The following is a 12,260-nucleotide window of genomic DNA, read 5'->3' on the forward strand; positions in this document are numbered from 1 at the left end:
TGTCATTGACACTTCATTGTATTACTCACGCATGCAATTTATCACTCATACACTTCATGTACAAATTATTTAGTGTCATTTTCTTTGCCTTGTAGGCTGTCTTTGAAACGATATTGATAAAGAAAGAAAAATCCTCTATTTCTAACTATTGAAAAACTTCATAATCATAAACACCAATATTTTGGCTCGTGAGAAATTTGGTTGCAAGATGGTGACTTTTATGGCCTAAAAACTAACTGGGCCAAAAATGCTTAAATACATTTAATAATAGGAGTAAATTAGTTTTCTTGTTGCCACTTTGTTACCAGTGGTAGGTTGATGAAAATAGCCGGTAGTTATGTGGTTTTTATTTTTGTACAAGTATACGACAAAAATAAGTGTATGCTTTTGATATATGAAATTATATAAAATATAACACCCAAAACTTAAAAACTAGATGAAATAGCTTTTGGATTATAAACTTTTTGTTCTAAGGTAAAATCTTTAAATTTGTACTTCCAAAAGAAGATTTTCTTTTCTTCTTTTTTAATTCTAGTTTTCAAAAACCATCAAAATCTAGTTACCAGTTTGATAACAAAAAATTTTGGTCCAATTCCAAACAGACAAATAATATGACTATTTTTGTGTTTTAGATAGTTAATTTTTATACTCTATAAAATATACTTAATTTTTTTTTTTCCTTTTTGGAATATGGATCAAAATCTTTACAAGAAAGCCTATTCGAAGGGCAAAAAAAATCGTTTGGCCCACAATTATAAATCTCATTATCCGAGCCAGAAATATAAATTGTTCAATAATAAAATTTTCAACATTTGTCAATGTCATAATGGTTCTTTCATAATCTTATCACGTCTTTTTCTCCAATCTTTACTATTTTTAATGGACTTAGCATTTCACTTGCAAATTGAAATGGTTTTAAATCAACAAAAAGAACAAGGACTAAGCCCGCACAAATAATATTTAAAAGGATCAAAACTGCCACTTGTGTAAAGAATAGCAACAATCTTTTCAAAAAAATTTCTTCTAAACCGATTCCTTCGTAAAAAGGCTGAGAGTGAAGTAAAAAAGAATCACCGTCCGTCACCACCACCTCCACCGGAGATATCGGTATTTCCTTTTCTTTTACAACAGTCGTATTTTGTTATAAACAATTTAATTCCATGAACTCTTTCTTGAATGAAATTCTCTCAAACCATCGACGAAATGTATGGATTTTTAATATCTTAATTATTATGTATAATATTTTCAGGTGTTTCCATTTTAAAATTTGGTATGACTTCTTAATAACACATTTACATCTCACTAACTATCTGTATATCAGTATATTTCCTGTCTTCGTTCGTGCTCTGAAAATTCTCCCATGGATGTCGCATTTCTTCTATCATTCATCACAAGTTAAACTTTTGTAAGAAGAAACCAAGGAAAACATGATTTTAGAAATCAGATAATCGATCTACCTTATGGATTATACGGTGGATGTTTGATGTAGAGGATCATTTTCATGTATAACCACTTGATTCGGATGCTGATTGTCTAGTGGCATGTACTGAGACATAATCGCCATGATCTCTGAATCCATGTATGCCTGTTCCATTAAACATTCATGGAATCATGGATATAATTAGTCCTTTTAAATCTATAACACTCTGGAACACAATTAGTCCTTTTAAATCTATAACACTCTGGAACACAGTTTCAAGACTAGACTCGACTGAACAGGACAACGTTATTTCCAATGATGAGGCTTGCCTCACTTTTTTGGGTGGGATGAAGTTTTGTCTCATTGACATCAATCTCAGTCTTAGTTCTAAGTCTTGTGCAACTTGTTTTGTTTAGTTTTGTTATATTCTGTTCTGTTCTGTTCCATTATGTTCTGTCATGTCTTGCATACATATCTTTTGTCTGTTATGTTATGTTATGTCATGTCCTGCATACATACCCTTAGTCTGTATCTGTAGAAAATGTAACCAGCTAAACCCGCACTCGCCACCACTCCTAGTACCAACAAGCTAACGAACCAAGCAAACTTTGAAGCCTTCCGTTCTGCATTATCCAAAATAAAAATTAATTCCTCGAGTTTGCGTGTTTTCGTAGAGCATTGTTTTCATTTTGTGGGCCACGTATTCATTTCTTACCAATACACGTGTCTTGATCGGCGATATACAATTTGTCACCCTTGCATTTACAGTCGTATCCACCATATGTGTCCTTACACGTACACCCATCACATTGACAAGCTATACCTTCCTTGCATTCATTGATATCTACACATTTGCAAAAATATATAACAAAAGTTTTCGAAAAGAAGCATAATATGGTGGTGTAAGCAAAAGATTTCACCTTCACAAGTACGACCATCTCCACGAAAACCTTGTGGACAACTACAACCGGTTATGTTAGACTCCTACAAAACAAACATTGACTTTAGTCTGTGTTTCAGTTAAATGCATATCAAACATAGTACAAAACTATATGTCATGTCAAAGAAATGAAACCCAACCGAGCAAGCTGAAAACTTCTTTCCATTCCTTATATCCGACCAACATCCTCCATTGTTAACCGTACATCTCCCAGCTCCAAAGGCTGTTAATCAAATCATTCAAATTTACAAAACAAGTTGTATGCCATTGTTAGAAAAAAGATGTACATATACCTTCACAAGATGTGTATCCGTCTCCTCGATATTGCACGCCATTCACCGTAGGGCATTCGCATACCCTTCCTCTAAAAGTGTCCTAAAACCACAAAATATCATAAAGTTTTTGAAATAAAAAAGTTTTGGGGATATGTGGGGCGTTTTAGGTAATATTTACCTTGCAAGCACTTATGTCATTTTGTGAGTCAATCCAACAACCGCCGTTCCTTTCAAGACACTCATTTGTCTCAAGATCTACAACATTTATGGTCTATAAGTGTTGTTTGGATAAATGACATATGCTTAGAGTAATTGTTATATGAAAAAATATTGTTTTTTTCTGTACTAATGAAATTATACCTTCGCTTAAGCATATAGGAGGATCAGTTGTCTCTTTAAATCCGGAACATATTGCTCGTAGTACACCGGTTCTATCCAATTTCCCTTATGAAAATAAAATCAACATATTAAACATCGACCACAATCCCGAAAAATGGTGAAAACTAAAAATAGATACCTCTATATTGGACGTTATTAATGACCAAAGTTGGCAAGATTGTTACATCTCCACGTGAACCACGTCCAAGCTGCATATAAACAAAAACAAACTAAAAATCGAGTATTGGTCCTTTTTACTGACATAATAGGACATGACATAATTTGGTAAGTTATATATGAAAGTTTATTTTAGGCTTAATACATAAAAGAACAATTTACATGAGAAAGTCAAGAAAATGAAGCTTTTCCCAATAAGTTCTAGTTAACTTTTTATATATTTGAATAGAAAGAACCTGCGACTCTTGCTCGATGTTTAGCACTTCATTCTCAACATCTGCTTCGGGATCACCCATGCATTTTTGTATCTTTTCTCTAGACAATCCTGTCGAATCATTATACAATTTTGTAAACATAAAAATTTGTATTGATCCTATTTATGGGTCACATCTCGAATGAAATGAGACCCGTAAATATAGATAACGGTGTATTATAGCTTTCATCATTACGATCTGATCAAACTAACGGATTACATTTATTTGAAATAATTTCAACGCTTTTGGCCCTAATGTTTTGTTTTAGAAAATTTCCATCCCTCAGTTGGACGCCAACTTGAGGGACAAAAAAGTGTAACCATAGGGAAAAAACCGTTAGAGAATCTTCAAAGGATGAAATTTGTAACTTTAACCAAGTTACAACCATACCACATGGAAAAAAATAAAAAACTATAACTTACCAAGTGATTTGATGACTTCTTCAGCACATTCTTTACTATACTTCTTTTTCTTCATAGAACACCTAATATGAAAATCAGTAACATAATCCCACCAAACCCAAGACCTATTAGTCTCATTAGCAACTCTATGAACACAAAGTTGTCTCAAATTCTCAAACACCACATCTTTCCCATTATACCCTTCACCAAAGTCCATCTCGGGATCCGGTGCACAATAGCGACCATGATTAATACACTGAGACTTACACTGATCACTCGAAACAAAAGGTTTAGGACAAAACCACGTTATATAATGTGGCGTAAACATCGTGTACCCTTCTCTCTCCAATATTTGCGCGTGCCCTTTAAAATTTTTTATAAAATTCATTTGTTGGTCACAGCGGGCCCCACACTCATCATTGCTATTAGTCCAGAGTTCATACTCAACCCTGTGGTCAGGGTGGGGTAGGGACTCTGACCAGTCTAGCTTTAGTAGGACTTCTTGGTTGGATTTTTGGAAGGCGTCTTTTAGGGATTGACCAAAGGATTTTTGGATTAAGGCGGATGGGATTGTGAGTTTGTCTATGAAGTCATCGGCGGTTGAGCTTGCTTCCGGTGAGTCCATGGTTATGAGGGGTTCATCTGTGTTGTCAACTACTAGTACTGCGGATGCACCTGCTTGTTGTGCGTTCCATGCCTTCAAGGCGAAATAGCAATCTGCGGTTGAAGTTATAAGATTAAATAAACAATAGAAAATTGTAGGAAATAACAATGTTAAAGCACTTTACACTTTTTTTTATCGATATAGGCAATGGACATTGATTATGTACCCATAATAACATTGTACTTGTATTTTTTTACCAATAATAAAAAAATAATTATATTTTTTTACCGATAAAAGTAATATGTAAACTAATAATAGCAATGTACCTATAAATCATTACACATAACAATGTACTTACGTCAACATATTATCATTTTATTTTTCTTTTATGGATGATAACAAATATGTAACATGCACCTTGTGAACATTTTACAAGTTTCAAGTTGTATATTGCTTTCTTGGGTAATGAAATATTTTACAAGTTTCAAGTTGTATATTGCTTTCTTGGGTAATGAAATATAAAGAGGTTGCTATCATAGGTAACAAAAAATATATGTAAGTACCTTGTTATTTCTTGCAATTTTCCCAAAAAAAATAGTTTACTTTTTTAACTTATCTTACTTTGGGATTTTTTTTTCATGCATATCTAAATACTCTATTTTAAAGGGAGATATTGTTTATGTAATTTGGTGAATTGTTAATAGGAGGTAAAATAAGTTGATCTAGCATACTGTAATTTTTTTATATGTATTTACTGTATTTTTTTAGAAATTTGTCAATTAAACATTTGGCAACGATAAAACTATAATGTTCCATATTATTAACATCAAGGAAGTCCTTGAAAATTACAACTTCATAGATAAAACAATGGAAGAAGATCTTGAGTGCATTAGAATCCACTTGTTCTTTCCTTTTCTTTTGATTAGAAATTGACTTTGAAATAAATCTTATGGATTCTATGAACAAGAAATTCAATCTCATCATATCTCAACCATTAGAGGAGGTGGCGCTTCGACTTCTTGCTTTGTTTTGGTCTAGCGTCTGGAAAGGGATTGGTGGTGGTTGAAGGCGGTGTCTCCATTGGCGACTTTGTTAGGGTTGGGGTTTAAGAGGATCCATATGATCCAGATTTAATGTTATTTTTTTTTTGTTGAAAATCGAAAACCATGACCTTCTTTCTGAACCTAACGATCTTCCCATTCATGAGATTTCAAGAGGGAGGAGAAGATGGAGGTGGCATGTCAGCGAGCGACGATGTAAGGGGCGGGTAGAGAGATGCCGGAGAAGATGAATTGGGTGATGCTTTATGAGAGAGAGAGAGAGAGATTGTGGTGCCTAATTCTTTTCAATAACAATAATAATAAAAGTAAAATAAAAAAATAATATTGAAGGGTTATTTATCATTTCATGTTTTTTTTTTTTTTTTTTTTTTTTTTTGTGGACTAGTATAGAACATCAAAATTTAAATTTAACATTGATCAAATCCAAAAAAGTTTTCATTTTGGACATGCAAGTTGAAAATTTGGACCATATAAAAAAAAGAACCAAATTTACAGTTTACTGCTTAACTGTTTAGTAAATTAAAATAGTTTAAATTAAAATAGTTTTTAGAATTTAGTAGAAATTACACTTTTAGTACAATCTTGTTTTTCGTGGATAATCCTTATAATTTTATTTTCTTATAAAATTGATCTGTGGTTGACAAAAGGTTACAATTTCGGTCCATTTTTTTTACAAATTGGTCTCTCAACCAAAACTTAAAGATTAATCAACCAAGTCATTTTAGGATCAAAATGGCCATAAAATGAAAGCATAGGGATTCCCTTTTCTTTAAAAGCTGATAAATTTAAATAAATATTAAATATGTGAAACTCATCTCAGAGTCGTACTAAAAGTTAAAGTTTACAAGACAATCATTAAAATTTGTTTTTCTAAAAGGAAATTATATCAAAAACCATTACAATGATTATTGATAAAATTGATAAAAATTTAGCAATAAAAGAAAAATATTATACTTTTGATACAATGAAAGCAAAAAAAAACCCCACTTTCTATTTTAAGAAAAAGAATTAACTTTTTATTTTATTTTATTTTGTTTTTTAATAACTTTTTTATCTTTATATTTTAATTTATTAATTATAAATAAAAGTTTTTATTTTATTTGATATAACATAAAATAAAATTTTGATAAATAGTGGTATGTTGTAGAATGTGTTTTTGTTATCTTTTTTACGGTTTCTGTTATACAGTAAATCCTCCCTAATAAATTAAATTTTTTTTGCCACATGTCCTTTTATCCTTCATTTGGACACATGACATTTTTTAGCATTTTTTGAATATTCTATTTTCCACTTGTCATTTTATTGTATTTTTATTTTATTAAATTAAAATTTCACATTTAATATGTAAGGTAATATATATGTAAGGTATTTATTAGAAAGAGTTTATATATGTAATGTATTCAATGTATTAAAGCCTTATTAATTTTAATAATTCAAAAAAAATTTATTTTTCTTATAAATTCAAACTTCTCAAATTGTTAAAATTTCATATTTAATTTTTTATAAATAAACTTATGTAATACATGGGTCTCACACCTAGTCACGATAATATATGGTAGAGTTATTACATTTAAAAGAAAGTAATATAATTGTTAATTGAATAGGATCCGTTGTCTAATTATCAACTTAATTTTAAAGCCATATTTTGTAACACAAAATAAAATAAAATAAAATAACAAAATGCAACTAAAAAGACAAAAATAAGTGTCGATATCTAAATTGATTAAAAAGGAAACCGAATCTAAAAAGCACACACTTATTGTGAATATGATATATGATAAATAAATTTTATTTAATAATAAATTTTATTATTTGTTATTTACTTTAATATAACAAAATTTATTATATATTTGTCATAAACGATTAAATTATCTATCTATTTATGTTATTTTTTATTTCGCTAACTAACTTGCTAGTTATTTTTATCAAACTTTATATTTTTTAGCTACTAAGTGTAAAACCCGTGTAATACACGGGTTGATTAAAAAAAGATTAAATATCAAAATGTAAACAATGAATATTTTTTAAAATATAATTATGAAATAACGAATGAAGAAACATATTAATTGCAATTTACTATCACATTTATTACATTTAATATTTTACATATATAAGAATATAAGTATTATACGGTTTTTTAATTTTAAAAATTGAAAAAATCTAGAAATTGACATGTGGATATTATTTATTTCAAAAATATCTTAAAATGATAAGTGTCAAAACTCATCAGAGATTAACAAATGGCAAAATTGTTTTAATTTATTAGGGAGGATAGTCTAAAATAAGGATTTGATCGGTTCTGAAACCACTGAAAAAGCCGAAACCAAGAATGGACATTTAAGGAACTGAGAATCGAACTAATTTGCATATCCAGTTCCTATATAGTTCGGTTTGGTTCGGTCTATGTTTAATTTCCTTTGTATTGGGATGTGATCAGTTCCGGTGCTAGACTGAACCGACCTGGAACCGACAAAACCGAAAAATAAAAATTCCAGTAACTGAGAATTGGACCAGTTTACATATTTGGTTCATATATATACAGTTCAAGCTTTGATATGGTTTTATCGGGTTTTTTTTTGCTAGAAGTATATTAAAAACCCGAGTCAAATTGTATGGATCATCTAAACATATCCAAAAATTGAAATATTTATAACTTTCTATATTACTTAACGAATTAAAAAATTAATCATCATATGAATATTGTTTTCTAATGACACTTATTGTGTTTATTTATGAAAATTAAATTTAATTTGTTAACCTAACCCGCCATACCTATATAACATATTACCTAACCTATCCAACATGTTTATTTTGACTATATTTGTGGTATTTATTATATCTAAGAAAAATTTCTAATATTTGTTTGACCTTAATATAATATAACAAACAATATATTTAATCTATTCATTTAACAAGATTAAACTAAATTTTGTTATGGAATATGCAATGCAACGAATCAGAAAACTTAAAGCAAAAGTCAAACATCAATTTACCTCCACGATCAAGCAGAAGAATAGTGGGACTTGAAGCAGACTTCGATTTGAAAGGTTTATCGCCTTCAAACTTTGAACAACCAAAAACAGAGTCGGATTTCTGCGGATAAACCACCGTACCCACCATAGAACCACCGTAATCCGGCACCCCAAAATTACCAATCGCTGCATCATGTTTTGATATGAGATCAATCGGCGACAAAACACTTATACTACTCTTCTCAACCACAAATCTCCCTTCCGTTTCCTTCATAATCACCCCTATCATCATCATCATCATAATCATCAATTCCAAACCTACCTCCGCCACCCCCATCTTCATCTGACTCCGATTCCAGCAAGAGATTCAGAAACTAGAAATGAATCCGATGTAGAAGTGAAAAGATATGTAGAAGAAGAAGAGAAGGGTATTTATGTGTATGGTAGAATTGGCTATTGTGGAAATTAAGTTAAGGGAAGTCAAGAGTAGACTTAAAAAGAGAGAAACTAGTTTTGCAGGTGTTGTTTAATGGCGTAAAGGAAACGGGAGATGGAAGATTGAAAGGTGGTGGAAGGAGTCAATCGCAACTACTTCGATTGCTACTTTCTAACTTGTATAAAACTTTTCTATTACCCCTTGCTTCACTCTAAATATATATATTGTCCACAACTCCACATTCGAGGCAAAATTTGAATATTCAAGAAAGTTACAATTGCTTTTTTGAAATTTTATGCATAGACCATATGTGGAGTCAACTCAAGACTCAAGTCAAGTCGTTGTGAGATGTAAATTGACGTGAAAGGTGAACTTGTGTTTGGTTTTATATGACTATAACAAAATTTAATGGTATAGATTGTTTGGTTATCACAAAAAAAAACAATGTGTTGAATAACCTTTATAAAGGGTAATTGACAATACAACCTAGAGATGATGCAACTATCATGCATGTATGGTAAACATCGTTTGGAATCCCTCAAATTATACCAACATCTACAACCAAATGATTTTAAATAATAACAGAGTTAACAGTAATAATGGATATAATACTTGGTGTTCCATAACGGCCAATAAGTGAACATGGTAATCATAAAATTAGATATCATAGTTGAAAATTTTGGTAATATTGTCTCAAGTAATGGTTTAATTTACTTTTTATAAACTTATATTATGGAGTTTAAATATATACAATATAATAAACTTTAAAATCATGACTTGAGTGGGTAATGTACTATAACAATTGTTTTTTTGGAAAGGGAACTTCCCTAACGAGGGTTTCCGAGCCAGCTTTCGTGCACCGACTAATCTCCCACTGCAAACATGAGGCTTTGCCTCATGCCCTGGAGTCACTGCATGCGAACCTCCATGGCCACAAGGGCTGAGTGGTGCCAGGATTTGAACATGGGTCAATAGGTTATCCACCATATCTTCCACATGCCTTACCAAGTCACCACAACCCAAGTGGTTTACTATAACAATTGTTTTACACAATTAAGTATTAATCTTTTCACCTTTTAAAAAACTATCGTTATGATTGGATATTGTAGGTTATATCCGTTGCCTTGCTTATTAGAAACAAAAAACGATTGAATATAGGTTACTTGATGGTGGGGTACCGCCCCGACAAGACCAGATTCCAGGTAAAGACCTCGAGCCGAATAACCGAACTAACTCACAATCGAGCCGAGTAGTTGGTCATGGCTGATATGTTTACTAAAAATCTTCCTACCGAAAATCATCAGTTTTTGCTTTCCAAGTTGGGAGTTTTATACTCTCCAACTTGAGGGGGATGTTGATATTTATAGCGCCACGTCATGTATCTGTGGACTTCATACACGTCAACAATAATTAGTTAGAAGTTGTTAGAGAGTAGTTCGTTAGTTACGTATTAGTTATAGAGGCTTCTCAGTTTTCATTCTTGTTTATAATCTTTTGTATGTTTGAAGTTTGTTAATCAATATAGAGATTAGAAATATTCTATCATCTCTCTTTCAACTTTTCATCTTCTTAATTTTAGATGAATCGATGTTCTAATTGTTATGACACAAGTATACAATCAACAAGTAATATATATATATATATATATATATATATATATATATATATATATATATATATATATATATATATATATATATATAACAAACGAAATCGAAATTAAATGTAATATACAATAATCATAATTCAGAAAAACATACATTACAACAGATTACAAACTCGAAATTTTAGAGATTGAGGCTTATGAATTGCAGTGATCTAAAACAAAATTTTCTCTAGTAAGGGTCTGTCTTAAGGATACCATAATCGATTCAAGAAGTAATATATATATATATATATATATATATATATATATATATATATATATATATATATATATATATAGGCCGATGTTATTCTATTCAAAGTAATTATTGTGTTATTGTATGCATAACTGTGGGCCAATCAATTTTACTTATTTTAAGAAAGTGATTAATATATATTATTGAATTAAATGTAATTGAAAAATATCATCTAATTTAATTACAAGGGTATTTTAGTCAATTAATATAGATTTAATAAAGGAAAATTGCATTTTTTAAGGAATCATAGATTCTATTAATTTTAAAAATCCGATTTTACGAATTATAATTCTTTTAATTCGGACATTCTGACAGAATATGTTTATGAGTATATTCAAAAATAAAAATATTCTTGAACCATAAATAATAAAAATATTCTTGAACCTATTTCTTAATCATGACTTCAAAAACTTCTTGTAGAATAACAAATTCTTGAACAATCAGTTGAAGAATAAAAACAAAAAATACATTATTTCTTATAGAATACGGGTAACAATTGATAAGAATTACATTTATTGTTAAAGAATAAAACTAAAAAAACTATCAAAACAGGAAAGAAAACATCAAAATCTAACAACGACACTACTACATTCTAAAAGAATAATTTTGCTTAGAATCACTTTCAATTTTGTGGTCCGTTCTTCAAGCATCAACTTCTGTGAAAACAAAACCAAATTGTAGTTTAGATTCCAATAATGCATTAGCAAATGAAAAATAAAAAACTAAGGTTGCGTTTAGTTACGGAAAAACAATTTTCATTTTCTGTTTTTTGTTTTCCCTTTTCGATTTTCGTTTTCCGTTTTCATTTTTCATTGAAAAATTTAGAAAACGCGTTTATTTAAACTTATTCATTTTTCATTTTCAGTTTTAGAAAATTAGAAAACGTGTTTAGATTTTTATTTTTCTATCGGTTTTCGTTTTTAGAAAACGGTAGCGGTGGTAGGGTGTGGGTGGGGGCGGTTGTCGCACCCCCAAACCAGAACGGCGGAAACGTTCGGGGGTGGAGGACTTAAGGTAAGTATCACAACACATGCATCATAGTAATCAAAGTACAAACAACCATTGTATTTAAAAAGTATAAATATTTACATGTGTTCAATCATTGTATATTGAACCAAAATATAGTTATACAAAAGAAGATATGACTCAACAAAGCTCCATCTTCTCAAAAGCTCGGGGAGTACCTGTGTATTATTTCCCTGAGAATACAAGTAATTTGAAAAGAGAGTATCAACATAAAGTTGAGTGAGTGCATAAATGTTTATGTTTGAAAGAGTATCTATGTATCTTGTATATGTAAACTGTTCCAGAAAATCCTATATTTTCTGTTTGTATATGAAAAGTAGTTTTATTCCCATAAAGCCGTTCTCTGTGTATTAATGTTTTGTATTTGTATTACTTATGAAAACTTGTAACTGAGAGTGTGCCTGGCTCCACCAGC

General features: G+C 30.4%; 1 protein-coding gene across 1 annotated transcript; it reads right to left on the reverse strand.

Annotated features, from left to right (window-relative positions):
* Window positions 1–1,195: 1,195 nt before the first annotated feature.
* LOC145159774 (vacuolar-sorting receptor 7-like) lies at window positions 1,196–9,116 on the reverse strand. The gene is made up of 13 exons (XM_079078810.1): window positions 8,504–9,116; window positions 3,867–4,562; window positions 3,427–3,515; window positions 3,153–3,222; window positions 2,996–3,079; window positions 2,814–2,890; window positions 2,654–2,735; window positions 2,501–2,583; window positions 2,341–2,404; window positions 2,136–2,264; window positions 1,940–2,043; window positions 1,458–1,585; window positions 1,196–1,378 (listed from the first exon to the last, which is right to left on the reverse strand). The coding sequence occupies exons 1-12, from the start codon at window positions 8,823–8,825 to the stop codon at window positions 1,466–1,468; spliced, it is 1,920 nt and encodes a 639-aa protein (XP_078934936.1). The 5' UTR covers window positions 8,826–9,116; the 3' UTR covers window positions 1,196–1,378; window positions 1,458–1,465.
* Between the last annotated feature and the right edge of the window lie 3,144 nt (window positions 9,117–12,260).

The sequence above is a fragment of the Lactuca virosa genome, chromosome 2 (genome assembly GCF_052849685.1).
Source record: "Lactuca virosa cultivar CGN04683 chromosome 2, Lactuca_virosa_CGN04683_v6, whole genome shotgun sequence".
Taxonomy (NCBI): domain Eukaryota; kingdom Viridiplantae; phylum Streptophyta; class Magnoliopsida; order Asterales; family Asteraceae; genus Lactuca; species Lactuca virosa.

Excerpts from the sequence above, each read along its gene's own strand:
- LOC145159774 (XM_079078810.1), bottom strand. The coding sequence starts at position 8,825 with ATGAAGATGGGGGTGGCGGAGGTAGGTTTGGAATTGATGATTATGATG. Across the intron at positions 3,080-3,152 it reads TAATAACGTCCAATATAGAG|GGAAATTGGATAGAACCGGT; the intron begins GTATCTATTTTT and ends TATTTTCATAAG. Across the intron at positions 2,736-2,813 it reads ATGACATAAGTGCTTGCAAG|GACACTTTTAGAGGAAGGGT; the intron begins GTAAATATTACC and ends TTGTGGTTTTAG.